The sequence below is a fragment of the Lutjanus erythropterus genome, chromosome 14, assembly GCF_056507025.1.
Source record: "Lutjanus erythropterus isolate fLutEry1 chromosome 14, fLutEry1.hap2, whole genome shotgun sequence".
NCBI classification, from domain to species: Eukaryota; Metazoa; Chordata; class Actinopteri; order Lutjaniformes; family Lutjanidae; genus Lutjanus; species Lutjanus erythropterus.
The window spans coordinates 28069629-28093665 of NC_139330.1; the positions used below are offsets into that span (position 1 = coordinate 28069629).

At 38.1% G+C, this 24037-nt stretch overlaps 2 protein-coding genes and 1 long non-coding RNA gene across 3 annotated transcripts in view; all 3 read right to left on the reverse strand.

Moving 5' to 3' along the window:
* Positions 1-264: 264 nt before the first annotated feature.
* On the reverse strand, positions 265-8423 carry LOC146315692 (transmembrane protein 41A-B-like). Its single transcript, XM_084736528.1, has 5 exons — positions 7695-8423; positions 2135-2285; positions 1699-1860; positions 916-1054; positions 265-819 (listed from the first exon to the last, which is right to left on the reverse strand). Exons 1-5 carry the CDS (start codon positions 7832-7834, stop codon positions 584-586), a joined length of 828 nt encoding a protein of 275 aa, XP_084592654.1. The 5' UTR covers positions 7835-8423; the 3' UTR covers positions 265-583.
* Positions 8424-9468: 1045 nt separating this feature from the next.
* Positions 9469-11126, reverse strand: LOC146315693 (uncharacterized). Its single transcript, XR_014771870.1, has 4 exons — positions 11023-11126; positions 10819-10906; positions 10619-10711; positions 9469-9576 (listed from the first exon to the last, which is right to left on the reverse strand). It is a non-coding gene; the product is annotated as an uncharacterized LOC146315693 (long non-coding RNA).
* A 6663-nt stretch (positions 11127-17789) lies between these two features.
* bean1 (brain expressed, associated with NEDD4, 1) overlaps positions 17790-24037 on the reverse strand; it is a 46798-nt gene continuing 40550 nt past the window's right edge. The window contains exon 4 of the mRNA XM_084736044.1: positions 17790-18446. Within this exon, the coding sequence (XP_084592170.1) occupies positions 18056-18446 (391 nt within the window). The 3' untranslated portion in view covers positions 17790-18055. The remainder of the gene's footprint in view (positions 18447-24037) is intronic.

The following is a 24037-nucleotide window of genomic DNA, read 5'->3' on the forward strand; positions in this document are numbered from 1 at the left end:
AGCCTTTGACCCAGGAATTAGTCTGTTTCTCTGACAGTTTCACAGTGATCATGTCAGTGAGAGAGCATCATATTGTCACACTATCTCAGTGATTATCTCAAATTGAAGATCTAGTTATGAGAAATCCAAAAAAGAATCTAAATTGTCATGTTTTGGTATCATTCCTCAAAAGATAAATTTTAGAAATCATGGTGATTTAGTTCATTTTAAAGCTGTAACACCAATCGTCATCACATTTTTCCACAAGGATGTGATCTAGTGAGCTATTTCAAGAGCAATCATTCAGCCTCAACTTTTAAGAGCTTATTTTACTGTAAATCTAAAGTTTTTAGGGCCCATCTCAAAAGGTTTCCCTAAAACTTCAGCTCTGTGTATGAGCACTGAGAGATCTTTGGGACACTGTAGTCCTTAAGCCTGGTGTAACATGACCTGAAGACATTTCCAAACTTTCAGAACAGATCATACTGTAGGTATGATGAGCCTTTAGTGTGACCTTACAGAAATATCTGAAGCTGAAGAGGACAAAAGGTCACGACCAGGCCAGCGGAGAGAGTTTTTTTCCATCTCAGTCCTTCTGACCGAATCATCGGCTCTTCCGGTCCTGCTTGACTTCAGCCGGGCTGGGTCCGTTACTGTCCATGCCGTCCACCTTCAGGTGAGTTTTGCCATAGTGTTTGATCAGCGCTCCGGGGAGGAGAGCCATGAGAGCGATGGCCAGGAGCTGGGCCAGCGTCCCCCAGGAGAAGATATCGTCCAGAGAGGAGATCTGTGAGAGCATGGAGCCCGTACGAACACAGATGAAGTTGTAGGGGATCAAACCTGTGGGAGAAAGGCAGCAGTCATCAGTGTTTGTGGCCATTTATGTTTTGTGTTGTGTTGTGCGTGTGTGTGTTCAGTGTGTGTGTGTAGTCTCACCTATGAGCACAGAGAAGAAAAAAATGGGCATGGGGATGTTGAGGACGGGACAGGTGATGTTAAGGAACCAGTTAGGAGTCATAGGGAAGAAACGAAGGAAAAGGAGGAAGAAGAACAAACTGCTACGGTTTTCTTCCACCTGACAGAGGGAGGAAAAAAAGAGGGGAAAAAGGAAGCGAAGAGGACAAAGATGGGGAGAGAAATGATGGCAAAAGCAGATAAAAGCAGTAAGAGGGTCTCTAGGTCTACAGAAAGTCTATAGGGGTACTGACAAGACTGCATGGAAAAAAAAAGATTTCTAAATAATATTTTAATAAAAACCCATAATCACTTTTTGCTGTGTACTAGGATTAGTCAGTATCAAGGTATTAGGGTATACCAGGGTACTAAGGAATCCCAACAGTATGATTTTCAATACTCTCATAAATACAGACACTCCTCTTTCTATTGAACTCATATGGAGATGCTCTAAAACTAATGGCATTCCCATCAGCCTCAGCTCTACTTCATGTTAAGGTCTTATAGATGTTTTTCACAGCAGCCATATTGGAATGAAATAGTAGGGCAAACACAAGTGTTAACAATGATACTAAGGTCCTGTTACATTTTGTGCAGCAGAGCCTTTCAAGTGAGCAAACATGCACAACAGCGAATATTAACATGCTGAAAATGGTAAATATTACCATGTTAGTATAAGTAATGAGCGGGTTAACGTTGTCATTGTTAGGTTAGCACTGACCCTGTAGACTCTCAGCGCTGTTACCACTGAATGAAGACGCCTACCTTTCTCTGCAGCAGGGCCACCTTGTCAGGGAACACCTGAACCACGTGCCGCTTTCCGAACGCAGAGGAAAGCAGGTAGCAGAATGTGGAGCCCGAAGTGGTGAGCAGGCAGGCCAACACCAGACCCTCCCAGGGCCCGAATATCGCACCAGCCAGCATGTTCTGAAGGAGAGAGGGATGGAGGGATAGATAGATGGATTACAGTCATTTGTGTCAATCAAACGTAGTGGACTAGAATCAAGAAAATTGCACAAACTTTCGTGGAATACATGGCCTGAAATCAGATATTCCCCTCATAAATCAATAAGACAGACATTTTCTGAGATAAAATGTTTTAGACCAAACCATATTATGTTTCTAGACAGTATGTGTATCATCTCCTCAAGTTTTGTTAAAATCATGTGATTGTGTCTGCAGTATGTACAGTATGTCTCACCAGAAAGGAGGAACCAGGTATGGCGAAGGACTGTTTGTAGAGGTAGGCGCTGCAGAACAGCAGCAGAACGTAGCCATGATGTTCTCTTTTATAGAACTTGAGCATATCTGCGAGCTCCCGCAGCTCATCCAGGTCCGATGGGAACTTCAGCCTAGATGGAAAGAAACAAATCAACCTTTAAACACCCTTTCACATCAGTCTGTGATCTTTAATGTCCATTAGCCATTTTGTGAAGTATGTACTTCTATTCTGTGCTTTTTTTCCACTGCCTACTTCTCCTTCTGTTGTTTATTTCCTATGTTTCTCAGAATTCCTACCATTATAGTCCAGCAACTACAGAGGGCTGATAATGATTCAATTATTTGGGAGTTTAAAAATAAAACAACCAATTTTTTTTTTCATGAACAGAACATAAATGAACTATCTGGAAATTGAGCCCTTATATTAAGTTTTTTTTAGAAGATACATAATTTTTATAATTGAAATTTCAACTTGTCAATTACCAAATAACCTCATACCTGGTTTAGCAGTGCTAGGCAGCAATTTCTTGCCAACATTTTTTGGCCAACATATACACCAATACATATATCTGCAACAAAGTAATATCAGCTGATTTTTCAGTCTATCCCTACCTTTCATCACACACCAGAAAATTTGCAGTTGCTGAAAACAGAGGACAACTTACCATTAGGCAAAGTTCGGCAATCGCCTTAGGCCCTACATTACCAAAAAACCCATAAAACGCCAAATAAACTTATTTTTAACAAACTTCTTTTAAAAAAGGCAACTATTAATTACAATAATTAATAATTGTCAATGTCTTTCTAAAAATCCAAACATGAAAACGGAATCAGAAAGCTTAATTCATGAATATCTCAGGGCCTTCTCACAACAATGGACTATTCCATGATCTTCCTGCGCATCTATGAGGTAGTTCATTCATGTAAACGGGTTGATATACAGACTGAAAAAGGAAGCTAAGCTAACCCTGCAGTGCTGAAAAAAAAGGAGGAAGTGAGAGGAGAAGAGATACAGAGGTATCCACTGCTATACCACCAGACTACAGTACAGCTTTTTTCCTAGGCTTGTGAGACTCCTCAATTAATCCTCTGCACAAGTTATTATTTAGTGAGGGTTGAAAAATAGGGAAGACACCAGATGTGGAGGGTCCACTGCCACTGTGTTTGCTTTAGGCCTCAAAACGACTTAATCCATGCCTGGCAGAGAAATTGTTAAACATCCCAATTACAAATGTACAGTTTTCAAATGGACTGTGTGTTTGGTGGAAGCTATTCCAAAGGAAACAAACCAGTTTGTACACTGGATGAGAAAAGCAAAACCAGAAACCAACCTAACTGTACTGTTGATTATCCAGTTTTATACTGACACACTGTCTGGAAGGGCACGTTACTGCATTAGTGTATCAGCTGAAAAGTATCTACATGCAACTACGGGTAAGTTGTAACAGAAAATTTCTTTTTTCAATTTTAACATGATCTTCATACAACAAAACATGGCTGCAAATTTCTGTAACACTTCGAAGAGGAAGAAGAGGAAAGATCATAAGAGAAAGCAGCCGTGTGTGTTTGTTTGTGTGTGTGTGTGTGTGTGTCTGCAAAGGCGAGTGGGAGGGTAACAGGATACATTTGATTGAGGGACAGAAATAGTGTTGCTGCCTGTAGACTTGAGCAGAGGGTAGGAAGAAACTCCACACACACACACCAAAATCCCCCCTTGAAACTCAAGATGCCCACTTCCTCTCCCACCTGCTCTCACATTCAGCATTCCTTGCTTCTACTGGTCTGCGGGCAAACATTCTGTTCTGTCATTGGTCAGCAGGCTGATGATGCGTAAGCTGTCTAAATGACACTGCATGTATGTATGTACAGAATTTAAGGAGGGAAATGTGTCATCGTGGGCACTTTTAATTTCGCTTACACATAACCCCAAGAGAAGGACTCTGACTTTGCACATGCATACACACATATACACACACGTGTAATTATATACATGAGTAGACTCCTCATGCACAGAGTGTTTTCACCGACTTCATCATAATCTAAGAACTGATATGAAGCTGGGTTGTGTCAGGTTTGAGCATTTATGGCCTTTCGCATTTTGAATGTTTCACAGCTACTGTAGGTTCTCTTACATTTTTGGAAGAAAAGGGTGAGACAAGGTGTTTGAAATCTGCAAGCCCACCACTAGATTGTACTACGCACTAGTCCTTTAATAATTAATTTTCTGACAATCATTTCAGCCCTAAAAGCAGCATGAAACAACTAACAGAGATCACAAAATGTTGAAGAACATTTTAGAAAAATAAAAAAATATAACTTTATGCTCTTAATTTCCTAGCAGCTGTTATTTGTCATGTGTGTATTTTCATCCCAAGACTTAAAACGTGGCAAAGTCCACATGAAACGGAAAGCAAAGTGCTATTTGCTTCTGTATTTATGTGTCTCCTAGAGAGGGACTTGTCGCATGAGGCTGCACGATTTGGTAAAAAAAAGAAAAGTTATATTGCAGTTACTCTGACTGAAATTACAATTATGATATGCATACAATTAGTGGTAATGATCAGTCTTGCATTACAATTTTCATGTTCACTTAAAAAAATAAAAAATAAATCATGACGATGGGATATTTATTAGGGGTGGAACAGATTGCAGTTGCCCTGTGTTGCCATACAGTTTGGCATGCATGTGGTCCATGGACTACATGTAACCATCATAGTGTGAAGAGTGACTGATGAAAAAGCCGTCACATCATCCTGAGTGAAATCCCATTTGCACTGGTGTAACTATGCTGTCGTCAAACAAACGGATCATAAGATTGTGATATTTGTTGAAACTTTGGTGATATCTGCTGTCTTAACTTCTACAGCTCCTCTCAGCTCACAGGTACAGCTCCGTCTGTCTGTCTGTCTGTGACACAGTGTGTCTGTGTTGATTGGCTGTTACTCATGACTAGTCTCTAACGAATCAGATAGTGCTGTGGGCGGGACATTGAGCCAGACTACAGAGTGTAGTGTATTATATGTACTATAGTGCATACATAGTACAGTACTGTATAATACAGTAGGGTGGATGTCATGATATTATTGGTTGAAATTTGGTTGGTTCTAGCTTACATAAAGATACACTTGTTTTTAAAGGAAGAAAAAAGCGATTTTCCATTATTTTAATTTTTTATATCTATTTGGCATTTATCATCAAATACATGTACAACTGGTGATTGATCTTCATTCATCTTCATTTATAATTATGGCCATTCTGCTCCTGGCGTTACTGTGGCGGACAATAACGCTCCGAGTGCATCACACCTAAACGATAACTGAACCGACATGATGCTCATGAATCTTAACTTCACTGATCAGATCTCTAAGGTCACACACACACACTCACACAAATACACACACACGACTGGGAAACCAGGACGCCAACAATGCAGTTTCATGGGTGCACTCAGGCTGTGTCTAAATGACTTGATAAGTAACAGGATAATACGAGTAATATCAGTTTAATGGGTGCAAACACACACACACAGATGGGTCCTGATCTTGGCTTCAGAGTGTCTTGGTCGGCGTTATTCTATCATCCCTAGACAACCTCACACTTGACTGTCTGGCACATTGCAACATACCACTTACAAGACTCACACATACATACACGCTCGCGCACACTGACACACACGCACACACTAATGGATAAAAGTACATGAACACACTAACGCACACACACATTCTGAGGAGTAATGCGATCGGTCCAAAATGTACTGAGAGGAGAGGGAAAGAAAGGAGAGGAGATGTGACTATAAAAGACATGTAAAATTTTAGTGCCATACTGACATTATTATTATTATTATTTTCATTTACGACACAGATCTGATGACCAATACGAGCTGAAAAAAAGCTGTGCGGAGTCTGTTATTCATTGGCTAGTGCTGAAATAGTCAAATCAACATAGAATATCATGAACTGGTTAATGCATTAAGCCTCACAGGGATCATATCCCAGCATGCACTGGGGAAGAGGAAGGAAAACATGACTGGTGGTTCATAAGTCCAGTGGTCTTCACTTTCCAAGGGGTTTCAAGATAAATAGAGTCACAATGACTCTACCACTTTAAGGCATCAATTTCTGCTTCATAGACATATGAAGTCCACATCTCACTGATTTCTGCCTTAATGTCCACAACCTGTGATGGCAGGATAAGTAGACACTGATTCATTGGGGAGGAGGGGGGGGGGGGGGGGGGGGTCCACAGGTCACAAGCCATAAAGGTTTTGGGGAACACACAGAGACTGGAAAAAAGTTTCACATTCATGGCTGAGGGTACTTTAGTTTCCATTAAGCCACTTGATGTTCAGGTTACTGTGATGAAGGGGAAACCCACACCAATACACCAACAACCACTGAGTCACTTAATAAAAGTAGAAATAGACTACCTCAGTGTATAAATATAAGTGTATTTTACAAGCAAAAGTACAAAAGTATGAGCATCAAAATATAGGCTACTTACAGTACCAAAAGTAAAAGTACTTATTATGCAGAATGACCCAGTAAAGGATTGTATAATCTATCACTGGATAATAATTGTGAGTACATTAATGTGAAGGGGAACAATCACATTAATGAAGGCTACTTTATATACTGATGACTGAAGATAAGAAAGTCTTCATAGTTAATCGATGGTCAAGCTACGCTCAGGATACATTGCAATTATGTTTGCAAATGTCGTGCATTTTCCTTAATCACTAAAAACTGCTTTTTTAAAAAAAACTTATTTTCATTTTTTTCTCTCATACTAAATTTAAGTTTCCTTATTCATCAAATGGATTTGCCAGCCAAAACAATGTCAAACGAGGTCCGATTATTGCCACTTCTTGATTATCAATTAACAATTCATAAATACTTTTTCAATTAGTTAAATTCTTCACAGTGACTAATAATTAATGATTAAACATTAACATTCCTAACTGCAACCAATCAGCAAGGCCATTTGTTGTTCCTACTCCCCAAAAAATTATAAAAAAATGTATTTTATTATTTGAAAATATTCTAGTCTTCCTTCTGCCCACTCAAGGACCCCTGTTGATCCCTGGAACTCAGTTTGAAAACCACTGTCTTAGTCAATACATCATCAGGTATTTAAGTATATTTGCATCAATAATGTGAATCTGCAGATTAAGAAAATCTTTTGGATAAATGTAGTGTAATAGTAAAAAGTACAATATTTGCTACTAAGATGTAAATGTCAATTAAACTAAACTTGAAGTAAACCTGTATTTAACAGCACTTAAGGTAAAAAGTAAATGTAGCTAGTTATTTTCAATCACTACTACTTCAACCAAAAACTTTTCCAAGTAAGTTTCAATAAATTTTCTAGACATTGTAAATGTTAAAAGCAAAAAATGAATAAGACATCCCATAAATGATTTGAAGAGAGACGCAAAGAGTAGAACCAATCATATAAATAAGTATTTAACAAATGAGTCTGCCATATTTAAGTTGAAATTCGGTTTGTAAAGTTTCATTGTGTCTTTCCATTGCTCCTACCTGTACTCCTGGACCCCCCCGTCCTCCCCCTCGGAGCCCGGCTGGTCGTGCTTCGGTCCCGGGGGGAGATGAGTCGACAGCAGGTAGAGGTACACACTCGCCGCCGCCACAATGGCAGCCAGTCCCGCCAAGGAGCGCATGTTGCCCCCAGCCGAAACCCCGTGTTCACCGGCACACTCCGCTGGGCTCTCAGCCTGAATTTAACGGGGAGGGGGAGACCGCTGGGGAAACTGAACGTCGACGTGTTGAGATTCAGTTGGACGACACCGCGGGACAGAGGTGTCTCTTACCGGGCAGCAGGCTACAAATGACGGCTGACATTCTGGCCGGGTTCGGCAGACGGATCACATGGCAGCCGGAGACCAACAACTTTCTTAAGGGAAAAGACGCTGTTTACATTCGTGCAACACTATACCAGCTGAAACTCCTGCCGTTTTATTGCACTTCCTGCTCATTTTAATCGCTTTTTATATATTTTTTGAACGATTCGCCCCAAAGGAGGAATATTGAACAGGTTTTATTTCATTTAACTTGACTTTCTGTGTGAGTTCAGCTGCTGTTTGTGTGGACTTTAAATATGTACTTACACGCATTGGTCGCTAGAGGGCGACATGTTAAAGGCCATGAGGAGTTCATTGGCGTCAGATTATGAAATTATATAAACTCACATTATGCAGTGGTAGTATTTATAGATCCGGATCCTCATCATGCAGCAGCCTGATTCCATCACTGGGTTACTATTAAAGAAAAAAGAAAATTTGAACTTTTTCACAGCAGCCATTTTGACGTGAAATAGTTTTACAAATGATGCTGATTAAGTTTCTGTTACATTTAAATGAAACAGTGCTGCTGTTGTGCATGTTGGCTCACTGGAAAGGCCCGAACAGATGAATGAACTTACTTTACTATTACACATATAGCTGGTATTATAAAACAATGAGCCCACAAACATCAATGAGATGATGGCTAAAATAAATGGCAATACAGAAATTCTTTTTCAATTCAGTTTTTTTTTTTTTTTTTTGCAAGTTAATTAATTTTATTATTGTCTTTTTAGTAGGAGTTGGCTCCAGGAAAGTTTTACAAATTAAAAAAAAAAAGTCCATGGGTCAAAACTTCATAATAGAAAGGGCATTTTCTCCCACATGGCAGCCTGTGGGAGAAAATGCATTTTGGGCCACTGGGAAATTTCACCACAATGCTGCAAATTGCCACAGGAAAGAATTGGTGGCAGTGCTGAGCGGCAAAGCCCTGTTTAGTTCTTCAATAAGTCAGTGGTTCTCTCTTGTTTGTGTTTACCTGTAACTGCTAATTAAGTCAGCAGCTATTGTACCATGGTTTAAGTTAGCTGCATTAGTTTCACTTTGCACTCTCTTGTTTGTAAAGTTACACTAATATGTAGTTTGTTCACCATTATGTAACACAATCTGGGGGCTGCACCCTAATAAACAATACTTTGGAGGACCTGCTGATGAAGACCCATGCTCTATAGATTACTCAGTTTTGATTATTATGTTATGTTTAGGGATGTTTTCTGTGGAGGAACAATGAAGTGAAGTGAACCATTGAAAACAGTTAGGTAGCAATACTGCAAAGAAGACTGAACACCATGATTATAAAGTATTTTGCACTGTAAATTGCCATTATAATATAGAAAAGCTGGATGATGGATCAAAACATTTGATTGTGATATGATTCAGGATTAGTGGAAATGATTATTTTTGCATCACAATTAAAATTTTCACTGAAAAAAACCCCCAAAAAACATATGATGTGACATTTGTTGTGATTTTTTATTGGCCAGTTTATTTATTCATCATCTTTTGGCTGAAACAGGATTTCAAGGCTGTGTCCCTTCATGCTTATGGACCGACATCTGTTCCTGAAAAAAAAAAGAAGAAAGAATTAATGTACAACTTGTACATTTTAGTCCTTTAACAAAAAAATAAAAATAAAAATCTTAATATTTTGTTTGACCACATTTAGCCTTGATAGCAGCTTGCATTCTTGCTGGCATTGTTTTTATGTACTTTGTCTCTTTTGTTATTGAGTTCCAGATAGTTTCTAGCTGTTGCCACAGACTTGCTTTACATGATCAATTGATCAATCTTTGAACCTATTGAATCCCAAATTTGTTCAATAGTATTCAAATCTGGACTTTGACTTGGCCAGTCCATCTCTTGGAAGAAGAAACATTGGAGTTGAGTTGTATGTTTTGTTTTTTTTTTTTTTTGCATTTTAAGCACCACATGCCATCTAGTTCTATTATATTTGAGAGAAGGCAGACATCTCTCCAGTCAATATCTCCAAAACTCAGCAACTCACACCAAAACAATCTAGATGGATAAATAGCTCTACATCTGAGAGGACAAATATGTATTTTCAGTTGGGCCGGTGAATAATAACAAATTTATGCTGCAATGTCTCAAATAAAATCCTCAAATTGGTTGATCCATAAAATAGAAAAATAAAAAAAGTAAATGCACTCTTAATGATAATGGGCGAAGACTGGACAGTAAAATTAATCAAATTTAGTCTCTATTAAAACATGCTATTACTGTTAACTCCATTCTTGAAAAGTAGTCTACAAAATGTTTTAAAACACAGGCCTACTTGCAGAGAAGCCTTTTCACACGCTGATAGTTGTTCTAATTATTTGCTTATGTTTATTGCCATGCTTGTAATTTTGGCACTTAACATATTTGAACAGGAATAGTCTGCTAGTTTAGCCTGAAAGTGTTATATAGGAGATTTATGAACCTTGTCTGGTTTTATTTTGTTTTGTAAAACACTTTTTAACATTGTTAAAAGAAAGTGATATATAAATAAAGGTGTGTAGCAGTTCTACAAATGGACAAACTGTGTCTGAACAAAACTCTAAAAGTCTTTTAGAAAACAACATGAGAGTAAAATAATGTGATTACCTGAGTTTGAACTCCCAGATTTTTTACTGCCTTGTTTCAAGCGAGCCATACTATTGTCCAGAATATCCTTTAAGGCCTCTTCCTCCGACTGAACTGTAAGATTAGAATATGTGCTGTCAGTAACAAGTCCACAGAGATGTCTGTTAGTGCCACTCAAGTATGTAGATAAGATACTGTCACAGGTTCACACACAGGAATACCTTCATCACTCCCACTGGACTGAACTTCTGTCGCTTTGAGCCCGACCACAAGAGCAAAGAGCAGGAGCACAATGTGAGCTTTCATTTTCTACAAGAGAGCACACAGGCTTAGTGTAATCCGCTTCCTCTCATTTTATCATAAAAATTAATGAACCTTTTTAATCGACGGTAAAAGCTGAAAAGAGAGTTTAAATAACAACTCACCTTTGCTATTAAACTCAGCAGCAGCGGTGTGTGAGCGGCTCTTTAACAGTGAGGTGGTGTCTCTGTTGTGAGTCTGACTTATATACCAGAATGACAGGCCTCCAGCTGGGTGTGTCTTTCTGCCTAAAGCATCTTAAAAATCTGCCCAGGTTGGTTTTAGGGAAATTAGGTTCCAAAAATAAATCACTTACTTGTATTCAAAAGAAGCACAGAGCGTAGAAAACAGCTCTTAACCGCGCCTACTATGGATCACTTCGCAGTCAGAAAGCATTCAGAGACAGTAGCAGAAAGTAATTTGAAATGAAATAGTGACTGTAAAGTTAGTGATAACTCCAAGCTTTAATTTTAGGGTTTTTACATCCACATCGGGTGAATATTGTAAGAATTGCAGCCAGACGGGATTCAAATTAAGATTTATTCAGATTTTCTTTTGGTTGTTATCTACTCCGTAATGTGACTTTTTCATATTTATTTGCCTGATGTCAAACCCTTAAAATTCATGACTAAAAAGAAAAGATAGCATGAGAAAAGAGAACATGTAAAAATAGTAGAGAAGATTTCTTCTGCAAATTTAATCAGGAAATCCCAGACCTTCTACCCCTTCTGAAAAGACAGATTCATTCAAACTCAATTACAATAAAACTGCATGTCACAAAACAAGACATATTTCAATATAAGATACTCTTCTCCCCCTTTTACTTTTCTTTTATTTGATTTTTTTATTGTTTTACTAGATATTCTATTATGTATATATGACTTTTTTTTTTTGCTTTGGCAACATGTTTGATCCAGACAACTCACCTTTTAGACTGTTTATTGCAGCAGCAGAACATAGCTGGAGCTCCGACCTCATCACTCCTCGCATGTTTACATAGAGATATTGAGGAGTGATGGACAAATATCCTGGACCCCCCCTGTCGGAGCCTGCAGGTGGATGCTGGGGTGGTGGTGGGGCTGAATGAGCAGGCGGCGACGCTGATGCAGGGCAGCAAAGGCCTTGACAGGGGGGTGGGGAGGTTTTTAGCAGTTTAAATAGACCGCCAGATTGGAAGATTGGAAACACATTACAAAATGTGTTTGTAAGCCCCTACAGCTTAATGACAATCTTAGCTGCTGAAAAGACAGTCTGTTGTCTCCTCTTTACTCTATTTCACCCATTCTCATCTAATAAAATTGTGTCTGTGTTTTTGTTGTGCGTCTCTATTTCATCCCCAAATTGAGTGTCTACTCAAAACCAGCCACTCAGATTCATATAAGAGTTCAGATTTATTCATTCTTCTCTACAGAAGAAAAAATATTTAACAAAATCTCTAATACAGAACATAAAGAAACATTACTGAGCGCAGTTCCTAATATTTACATGGAGTCAAAGAAAAGAAAGAGAGAGGAGAAATGGGAAGTGATACACATGTTAGACATTTACATTTACTTACAGAGAATGCACCCACAAAATAGTGCTATCCTAGCTGAAAAAAGTATGCAATATGCAAACAGATGTGCTAGACTGGAGCAATCTGACAAATACTTCTTCCTAGGTCTCAGTAAATGTTTTTAATTAACAAATACTATGATACTGACAACCCTGATGATCTTTACAACTCTTCCTCTAATCTAATAAAGCATTAAAGTACTCCTCATCTCACACAAACAAAGTAGAACCAGCTATCTTATGTAGGATCCATCCATTCAGGACCACACTTTTAAATGGAGTGGTTATTTGTGTGTGTCTGTTACTGAATATGTGAGTGAAAAAGCTGAATGTCATGTTGTAGTCCTGCATCACCCTCTGGTGGTAAATGTAAAAGGTTGAGACTGTGTTCTGTGACGAGCTTGAATCATATTTTCAGCATACATGGACAGGACACAAAAATATACAGGATTTTATAAAGAATCCTGGTAAAAAAAAAAAAAAAAAAGAGAGAGAGCAACGTGGGAGGATATGGAGGTTGAATGTTCGATTCTTTCTTTCTTAGATTCTCTGTCTGACTCTTCCCAATATATTACTGTAATCATTTTATATGCACTTTTGGAAAAATGCAAAAAATCCATTACGGTAATGTCAAAGGAAAAAACATCCTGCTTCCATTTGTAGAGTTTATTCAAAGTTTATAATCTGGTATGTCTAAAATATAGTAGAGGAGAAGTACAGACTGATATCCACTGCTTTCAAAAACTACTAGTGAACCAAAACTATAAAAAGTTCCACAACTTACTTTCAATACAAGAAAAGACTTTGAGAGTCATTGTTGGAATTTCAGGGTTTTGGTTGTTCTTGAAAACCATCATCAGGAGCAGTTTTCAAAGTAAAACTGAAAGAAGTTCATCCTTTTTTGTAATAACTCTAATTAGTTATCAGATGATCTCCTGGTTCCTTTGTATTTCATGACAATTTTCTAAAATTCTGTTCCAAAAGCTTCCAAAAGGCTGGCGATTGTGAGTTTGTTGTCAGTTTTTCCTAGTAGAGACGTATTTTTGTTGGACTTAAGTGCTGTATTAATGCATTCTGAATTAGGGATGCATGATGAATAACAGGGACAATAAATAATCAGCCGATAAAGGAAAATTATAATTTATTATTCCCCTAATTCAATTGTAGCTGATAAATAATATCTGTTTTGATATATTATGTCAAAGCATTTAATTTGAATTCTTGCCAATGTGTGTTTGTGAAGTTTTTTTTTTTTTTTATATATATAATGAATGAAAATTTGAAGAGTCAGATCTGTTCTTTGTTTTTGTTGTAACAGTGATGTTGGTTTGATCAGAGCTGTGGAATATTAAATCATCCATCTTTGCTTGATCTGAGTGAGTGCATATACTACAGGTTATATGAACTTCTTTTGAACATACAAAAGTGTTAAATTATCTGTTATTGGTATCAGCCATTTGTGTATCAGCTGCAAAAAAATCCATATTGTGTGTCCCTATTCTGAATATATTAGGCATTTTGGCAGACAGCCTGTCTGTCCTTCCTGTGAGGTCCCTCATATCCTTCATGTCTTGTGTAATTCTATAACATCATTTAAGCAAACACATTGAATTCCCTCTACTCGACTGATAAAAGCACTATTCTAATTACAGGCATTTTAACAATCCATCACTGACAGAATTATCACTCAGTCACTACTTGGAACACTTATGCCAATCAATTTAAAATTATTTCTTCATGTGTTTAAATTTTGCAATTTGTAAAGATTCCCTCAATCTTGTAGGGAGAAAAGGAGTGAGACAAACAAAGAAAAGAGGCATGTGGATGCAGGAAAAGCATGCGTGGCAAAAAAGTAACAACCAAGAATCAGGTGGTTAAAGAGTGATCCTTGATCGTTCACAATATAATCAAAATACATGTTTACATCTGTGAAACTGACTAAGAAATGACTCTGGATAGTCAACAGTTCAAAGCGATGCTGGGACACTAAACTAAAGATGTGAATTGTGCAGTTAAGTTGTCGACAGCTGTCAGACTGAACCAAATGACAACACAAAGCTGATCACTGGAACAACAACTTCAAACAGTTCACATTTTTCATTTTTTCACTCAATAAAATGTGTCATCACAACTTATTTAACAGGATCTTTCATACCGCATCAGCAAACCAGTACGTCATAACATAACCAAACACAGAACAGTGCAAAGCACTGGCTTTGTTGCATTGCGATTCTTATATTATGGCTACAAAGTTCAAGCTAACAGTCTGAGGGCTATTAGGCACATCTTTTAAGACAAAAACAGCTTCACACAGGGACAATTTCCTAAATTAAGGAAGATAATTTACAAAAAAACCCAAATTACTCTAAAACCATCAATAAGATTTGCATTGTTATTAAAGCAGAGCCTCAAATGACTTCCTGCTTCAATAACTGGTGATAAATGGTGATGTGTTGTCTCTGGGATAACCTGGGTTTGCTCTCCACACATATTAAAACTCTGCTGCTTTGCTTCTGTCTTTGTCACAATATGGTAAATGATATAAAACACAGGGAGCTTGGAGGCGGTGTTACAGCGTCTCTGGTAGCCAGGAGGTATCTCACTGTTGGGAACCAACAGCGGCGAATACGGCTGGTTTAATTTTTCACAGCCGCACATAATGCTGCCTGAATTTTGATTTTTAGTGGATCAGACATCACGCACTTAAGCACAAAATGAAACTAAACTATGGTTAAGTTTTAGTTAGCAACTGAAACATCTTGATTAAAGTCAGGAAGAGGTTTTGGTTGTGATTTATTAATATTTCCATTCTTGACTAAGGTGGGAATGTTTATCACTGTGACCGAAGAATATCTTAACCTTATTGAACATGTTTTCTCAAGTGCAATGTAATATCAAGTTTATTTGACTAGAAATGTTTGTTTGTTTTGAATCATTACAAAATTACTTCAACTTATCTTTTAAAATTCAGTCAACTTTAAATTTTAAGGCAGTCTGGACACTAACTTTTTTAAGTTAAAACTTTTTTTTCCCTTCACTATTCCCATCACACCATTAACATCTCACGAATCAGAGTCTAAACTAAGTAGCGGCCACAAGTAATATGTTTACGCTATCATCAGTGTCAGCAATCTGATGAATTTAATAATTTAGCCAACACAATCCAGTTTACTCAGAAGATGTTTATACCTGCAGTGCAAAAAGATAAAAAAAAAAAACCCTCCATGAACCTTTCATGAAAAATGAAACAGAGAGAAAAAGACAAAGGCAGAAGCATACATCCCTCCAGTGAACAGTACGTTAAGGTCTACAGTTTAATGTGTAACGTCTTTGTTGCATCAACCCAGCCTCTTCAGGAGGAGGGCTCCGAGCTACATGTTGCTGCTGGGGTCCAGTTACAGAATCAATATTAAAACCAGAGCCCTTGATAGAAAGAGTTATGGCAATTTGTACAGTGGACAAGTTGACAGATGTTTGCTGCAAATATTTAACAATGGCTTTCAGAACATCATTATGGTGCTTTGCTCAAAGGCATGACACATGTTGGTAATTAACCCTTCCTGTCCGGGTAGTCATCGTTCTAACCACGAGGATACTACAAACCACACTGGAAGCTACAGAACAGCACACTGCTCTACACACACTACACAGACTGGAAATCAGCAGTGGTGTTCTGGTAGTTGAGGACACAACACAAGTGGTAGTTTCATCCAAAACATCATCTAAATAGACTGACAGGTGAGGATCGTACCAAAAGAAATGCAGGGGGGCTGGGTACTCTCTGTGCTTGTGTATACCTTAAACTACACTACTTAATACCACATTAATATTGTTTACACTCAGTCTTTCTTCTACAGACAAAGTCAGTTTATCATCATCTGCAGTGTGATGAATAGATGTTAGCATGATCGTGCTTTATTTTACAGTACACTAATAAGACACACATAGCTGTACTTTGTTACAAATATGACTTTTGTATATGTTTTTTTATAGACAGTATGAGTCTCCTTATTAGACCCTTAATAGGAGCTTTTTTTGGGACACATTGCAACAGAAGTGTACTGTAAACTAAAGTTTCTGACTGTCATACCTTCATTAGACTTTATCAGAGGGTAATAAAGTGAAATCACATATTTTCTATTGCACTGGTTCCCAACCTGGTGCAGGAGAAGTCACAGGGGTTCCCCAAGACTCTTCCTGCTCTGAGGTCCTCAAAATCACATTTGCACGTCAACTAAAATCACAAAGTTTGTACAACTTTTCCAAAGTGCATTTGCCTTAACTGATAGTGGAAAATGCTAAGAATTGAGTAACTGATCATCAATAATTAATAAGATATAAAACAGACTGCTTTTTTCATTTTTTTCTTGTTTTTTTCCTTCTTTTTTCTTATTTAAATTTCTTAGTTAAGTTCCTATTCTTATGTAAGTTTAATTTTAAGTTTCATTATCCAGTGAATGGCTCCACCAGACAAACCAATGTCAAATGAGGCGCAATTACTGCCATTTCTAAACTATCGACTAATTATCATAACCCTAACCCATACGTTTAATCAGTTAAATTCTTCAAAATCAATAATTGATTAATTATTAATTATTAACCTCATATGTATACATGTGTCTTTGGGGCTCCAAGGAAAACTGGTTCAGAAACACTATTCTATTGTCACACACCTTTGGCTGGCCCCAAACAGTTGGCAGAGTAAACAAGACTGACGCCTACTTCTTTGATTAAATATCATTATCTGACTACAGTATTATAATAAGTCTGTGCAGTCACACAAACCAAAAAAATTCCCATACCTCTATAATTTTGGCCTTTTTTTGGCAGATCTGGTTCACATATTGTTTTTAAGTGGTGATTTCACTTTAGTTTACAGTACAGTTCTGTTGAAATGTGTCCTTGCCTGCCCTCTAATATTGTCTAATAAAGGTCTAAAAAAAGGATCTGTCTAATGAAGAACATATTATTTCTAGTTTGATACAAAGTATGGCTTGTTACGTCTTGTTAATGAACCATTATGTGGTATAACTACCATCTAATAAAGAACATTTTATTAGTTTTTGTCTAATTTGAGACAAAGCCCAGCTTGTTGCATCTTAATAGTGTACTGCAACATAAAATGCGACTGTTAGCATTTTGTAGCACTAATTCAGCCTGAACTCCCAACATGACACATGAGAAAGAGAGATTAACAGTCAAAACACGGCAAAAACCGAACTAGACGATGGTGTTTTCACCACATCGAGGAGAGTCTTTGTCCAAGGGAACATCATCGGGGCAACAAACCTTTTTATAAGAGAAGCTGTCATTCCAGAAACTTTACAGTGCCACGCAATTAGTGAGTTTTTTTTCTTTTGTCCACAAATAAACTGTAGTTAAACTGTTGAAAACTGGAGTCCTGGCTGTGTTTCAGTCCACTGAGAAATTTTCAGCCTTATTATGTGTTAGCAACTGTGTTGAAGAGGTGTACATCTCAATTAGTGTCCATTGTTTGGTGTCACAGCTGCTCCTAACAGCCATTTCGTGCCCCACATTACAAGTGTTTGTTTAATTCAGCTGGGGACAACCAACAGCGCAGGTGAGAGAAGCAAATTAATTGTCCTACAAGATCTGGTTCGGCCCCGGGTGCCGCGAGTTGTCTTCATCCCCCCTCTCCGATTGGTGTTTATAAAGGTCACATGGCATGAGAGGGAGGGGTTGTCCCTGCTCGGCCAACACTGACTCGTAAGGCGGCGCTGCTTCCAGCGGGAAGGATATGGCTGCGATGTGTTGATCCTCCTGCTCCTGTAGTCCCAGCGGATAGTGGGAGGGGGAGAACCAGGCGGCGCTGGCGGAGGTCTCTCCACAGTACGGAGAAGTATCCAGGCTGGTGTAGTTAGGCTGCTCCTCCTGCTCCGCCCCTCCCTGACAGGGGTCCAATAAGGAGTAAGGAGGCGGGTCATCTGTAGGTATGTAGATCTGAGTCGAACCTGGGCCAACACACTCATCGTAACTGCGGAGATGAAAACAAAAAGGAGACAAAATGCTGTGAAACAGATCTATTGCCTCAGGTGAGACGATGTACACTTGTGTGTGTATGCTACGTCACAGCTCATTCAGTGACCTGACAGCTGTCCAGTTTGGTCTGTCTCTCCACACTGACAGGGACACAAGAAGGAAGCGAAACAACCTTCAGAGAAATCCTTTATGTAACAAAAACATAGAAAAAAATAGCTAGTGTCTTAAAAACTCACCTGCTTTCATGCCCACTCATTTAAACATTTGTGATATATATCAGATCCCATAACAAACAAAACCTGCTGTGTGTTGCAGCCCACACAAATGCTGCACTGCACATACTGTACCACACTCTTTAACTTGAAAGCATTCATCAGTGCAATAATGTTAGCATCTGAAAATTTTGTGCAGGGAGTATCCCCTTCAACAAAGTTCATAAACATACAAACAACATCATGACCTTTGGCCCGTCCCTGCCCGTGTGTTTAATTCTGCCCTCAGAACATTTCTGTTCAGACCTGTGTGTGGGTGTTACACACTCACATAGTGGGGAATCGGCTTCCTTATGTCCTTAGTCACCATAATTCAGTAACTCATTAAAATTCAGGATGAAGACGAGGGTTAGGGTTAGGCAAGTCATCGTTATGGGTGGGGTTAGGTTACGTCTCCAGGAGATGAATGTAAGTCAATGACACATTTTCTGAAGTAATGGAAAGTAGAGTGCAGATATACATGTGTGATTCATGTTAATACTGTCCAGTAAGAAACATGTTGCCTTCACTTAGAGAATAGACTAGAGAAGAGTATAGAGGACTGATAGAGCGCTGAACATTATGATGTCACTGTGAAGTTGACCTTTGACCTTTCTCATCATTTTATTCTATTAGAATTTGTGTGCAATTTTGTCATAATTAGTCTATGAAATCTTGAATTATGGCCAAAAATGTTTTTGTGTGGTCACCGTGACCTTTAACCTTCGACCACCAAATTCTGATCAACGTATCTTTGAGTCAAAATGTGTAAAGCGTAAAGTCTGAAGAAATTCTTTCAAGGGATTTTCTTGAAATATGGTGTTCATGAGAATGAGAATGAGGTGGCCATAAAAAACATAATGGCATAAAAGTCCAAAAAAAAAAAAGTTGATCAAGATTTTTCAAAAATTGTGAATCACAGAGGTCCTTCAGCATACAGTCATGAGAAAAAACATGAGGCTCATGATATAAAGAAATCTTCAACAAGCAGCATTTAAGAAAAAATACAAAGAAATACAATAAAACAGAAACATACTAAAATTGACTAGGTTGTGCATGGATGTTTATAGACAAGACAACTTGGGGTGTTTTTTCTTTTTTTTTCTCAACTGTACCATTAAAAACTATAAAATCAGGGCTGCACAATAGAGAAATTGAAAAAGCTGGTCAGGCTTTGTAGTATTGATGGAGACGCTGATTTATGATAACTTGACACACCAGATGGTTTGTTATACAGAACCATCTGGGAAACTGTCCATAGAAACTGTTTGGAAAAGGGCGCCGCTTTCAAAAAAAAAAAAACATTTGGCAGGTGATTGGATGAACCATCTGTCACATCTAACACAGGCTAACTTCAACCAATCAGATCAACTCACCGAACCAGAGACGAAGCCTGGTTTACGCTAATCTCTTCAGGAACTGCTAGCGTTTGTTCTTGACCGGTCATTTCAATGGATGCTTCTCACTGCCGGCACACCTAAAGCCACACTAGTAACTGCCAGTAGTCCCCTGAGGATGCTGATTGGCTCACACCACCTCTGGTGTGGACATAAATAGATAGCTTGGATCTTGGCAAGATCAATTCTTGCGTGATCTTGTGATGCTGCAGATTCGCAAGATCACTATATTGTAGAGATTCTGTTTCTTGGACTTTAAATGTGCACAAATACGTTTCTGTAAAAGCAAATTGTTAGATATATACAAAGTTTTCTGATTCATGCATGTCCATCACCAGGGACAGTCTACTGTGAACAAATAAAATGAATATGGTCCAGATAATTAGTAGACTGCACATCGGGAGTGTTACTATTGCTAATGCTTCCCAAACCAAAACTACATTTCCCATAAACTACCTCTCCAATCGCAATGTAAAACTCACTATTCATGTTTTTTTTCTTAAGTTATTGATACAGCAGTAATTCCAACAATATTTCAAATGTAATGGGAATTATTTTCTAAAATGATGATAAAAATGCTGCATGTTTCACATCAACGTGTAGCCTGACCTGGCAAGAATCGATAAAGCCAGCAGCCTCACACACACACACTGAGAGCCTCCTTCCTTCTCCCTGCTGTTTTGGCAGAGTCCCAAAACGCTTCGCTGATGAACTCCTCCAGCAGCCCCGCAGGTCATGTTTCTACCAACCTCCTCCCCCAGCCACAGAAACAAGAGAACATAGAGAATAGAATGAAACTAAATAGAAAACAGAATTATAAAACCAGTGTGTGTGTGTGTGTGTGTGTGTGTAGCTAATGGTAGATGAGGACAGGGGCATAGGAAGCCATAAATCAGTGTAACTCAATCAGCTCAGTGGTTAACTGTATCAGTCTGGTACCGCACATGGCTGCAAGTGTGTGTGTGTGTTTTACTGAGCCCTCTTTCTTTCCTTTAACTTCCGTTCTTTCGTTTTATTCCTGTGCACTTTCTCTGTCTCTGTGAGTGTGTGTGTGTGCCCATTTGCCAGCTATTTTAAAGCAGTGTTGGAGACTCTGAGTGTGTGTCTGTGGTTTCCTGTTCAGTGTTTGTGTGCTTTCTTGTAAGAGAGAGGGAGATATTCTATTTTAGCCGGGATGTGAGGACGAGGCTCAGTCAGAAAGAACTAATGTCCACTGCACCCACTGCTTGTCATCACACACTTCTATCTCACACACACCTACAGTTAAAGGCAACTGAAATAGTGCTTGAAATGAGATTCTGTTGCTGCGTCCAGTGATCAAAACACCTTTTCCACACTCTATAAAGCAGTTTGTGTCCTATAGCTTGTTCATTTAATCACATTTTTATTAGTTAATCACTGGTTGGTCATTTATCCAAACACACTAGATGGAACAAACATTTCTAAGTAAACATCTTGTGAAAGAAGTGTATTTATTCCCAGTTTGAACAAACCAACAGTTATATTAAGACGCACTTGACTACCACTTATTGCAATTAACTTTAATGTGACCCAGTTGAAGAAATTCTTCTTATTTACTTCCCTGGTTAAATAAAGGTAAATTAAAAGTAAAAATAAATGAAGTTAGAAATTTAGTTGGGGGAGAATTGGGGCAATAGTAACAAGGGGCAATTGTAACAAACTCTTTTTCTCTAATCAGAACCAAGCTAGAGTGATGACACTTAGTAGGATTTTCTTTGTGCCTGTGGAAAAGTAGCAGGATCATTTCACCACAGCAGAAGTTCTCAACCAAAAAATATTTTGAATTATGAAAGTAATTTGGATGTATTTTTGTATTTTTGGATGTACTATAGTTTTCTTTTGCTGTCTAAAATTTAGAACTTAAGATATCTAGATACACTTGTTTGCAAGATTTTATCATGGCTGCAAGATCGGAGTCACATGGGCCAATGTTTTGTGTTTGTGATGACACTTGTCTGTTAAAAAGAAAAGTATTATCAGGAGGCATGTATATGAAGCTAAAGGAATTTGAATCATATACAAAAAAATTCTTAAGTTACACTACAACAGTAATGTGGCTACTCTTAGGTGTGTTTTTACCTGACATACAGTGAGCTCATATGATTTTAGTGTTACAATGAATGAAAACAGGCCATTGTACACTCTGACTTCTTGCATTGAATTTTATATTATCATCTTGTCTTTATTAGTGAAAATATATTGATTGTATTATTAATTAGAGCACATATACCTCTTTCTTATATTAAAAGGTGACTAGTGTATTTTAAGTAGTCTGTGACTTGTGAAGGAAAATCTAAAAAATGTTACAACTGCCCCCGGTCTCCCCTATTTCAACATCTTCTGAAATTGAACCTTTGTACTGTCAAAGCCATTTTAAGCTGGCTTTAAATTCAGTATTTCTACATTATGAAGGTAATTTAATCATTTACACTTCACCTGCAGTGTTCTCCTTGTGTAAGACTTTATTTTAGGAATGGTAGTAGCAGTCTTTTGTTTTTTTAAACATGTCTGAATTTTACATAAAGTCTCTGCCTTCCACCCTCACACACCTCCACACATGCACAGAAACCAGAGGATCGGGGGTAGCTACAGTTTTCGAAGCATTTTATTCCGATTGTTTTCTTTCGCTTTGGGAAAACCAGCCTTGAATATTCAAGCCAAGGCATGTCGAGGTGAAAATTGGAGATAGGGGAAAGTGTGTTCTGGGCATCACAAGGGTGTTTCAGAGGTGTTGTAACACACTGTAAGTCCCTGTGTCTTCTGTCTCTCAGGAGTTATAAGCTCCTGCGTTCTCCTGCGGCCCTCTGCTGTGTGTGTTTGTGTGTCTGCAGAAACGTCACACTAGATAATGACTGTGGTCCTTTATACTTCTGTGTGTGTGTGTGTGTGTGTGTGTGTGTGTGTGTTAGCTAGGTGTGGCAGAGTGAAAATAATTCGCCCCCTGTGAGACACATGCTGGGTGTTACACAACTGCTTCTATGTTGTTGTCTGCTGCTCGCTTCTGACACATCACGCTTCTGACACTTAAAATGCAGCTTGTTATGACCAAGTAACAAGTTGATAAGTTCCATGCTGAGAGGAAATCCTGTTTTCAACAAGGTTAAGTTGTTATATTTCTTATATTTATAAAATGTGTTGGGTGTGGCTTTTTCTCATACTTTAATACTTTTTTTTTTTTTTTTTTAACTTTCTCTTCCCTCTGCTTCCCTACCCTGTTCTTTTTCTTTCCTTCCTGTCTTTGTATGAGCCCTGGACCCACCCCTCCGTTTTGATTCTGGTTGATAAAGCTGATTAAGTCCAAATCTTTACAAAAAAAAACAAAAAAAAAAAAAAAATTGAGCAGAGAATAAATAGATTCATAACACTACTTTTGACTTTCTTGATGAAGGATCAACCTTTCTAGTCAGATTTTTCCTTTTTTCTTTCTTTGAAGTGTACATGTTGTTTCTTGTCCATAAAAGCCTTATTAACCAGTTTTTAAAATCCTATTTTTTAAACTAAATCAAATGACTACTATATTCTACTACACTGTTATTGGGGTTTCTCATAATCCCAGAGAAGATGGTTGTCCAAATCTGCAGATTTAAATAAGTTTTCAGCCTCTTTCAGCAAGACTTTCTTCACTAAAAACATGAAAGACTTTGTCGTGCAAATGATGCAGTCTGTCAGAAACAAAGGCAGAAATGGTGTGACACTGATGTACTGCTGCAAAACATCTTCAGGAGACTTTTGTTTGCACCAGTTCCTGAAATCCTATTGCCCAGATATTACAACGATATAACTAATTTGAAACACCAAGCATTAAATTTTCTATTATGAGGAAATAGTGTTAGTTAACATATCAGGTAAATCTCAAAAATATGTATACAGAACATATCAGTAAAATGTTCATTGACAACATTCTGCCAAACTATTCA

Coding starts and splice junctions, on each gene's coding strand:
- LOC146315692 (XM_084736528.1), bottom strand. CDS start 7,834: ATGCGCTCCTTGGCGGGACTGGCTGCCATTGTGGCGGCGGCGAGTGTG. Junction 2,286..7,694: donor GGGGGGGTCCAGGAGTACAG/GTAGGAGCAATG, acceptor CTTTCCATCTAG/GCTGAAGTTCCCATCGGACC. Junction 820..915: donor TTTCTTCTCTGTGCTCATAG/GTGAGACTACAC, acceptor TTTCTCCCACAG/GTTTGATCCCCTACAACTTC.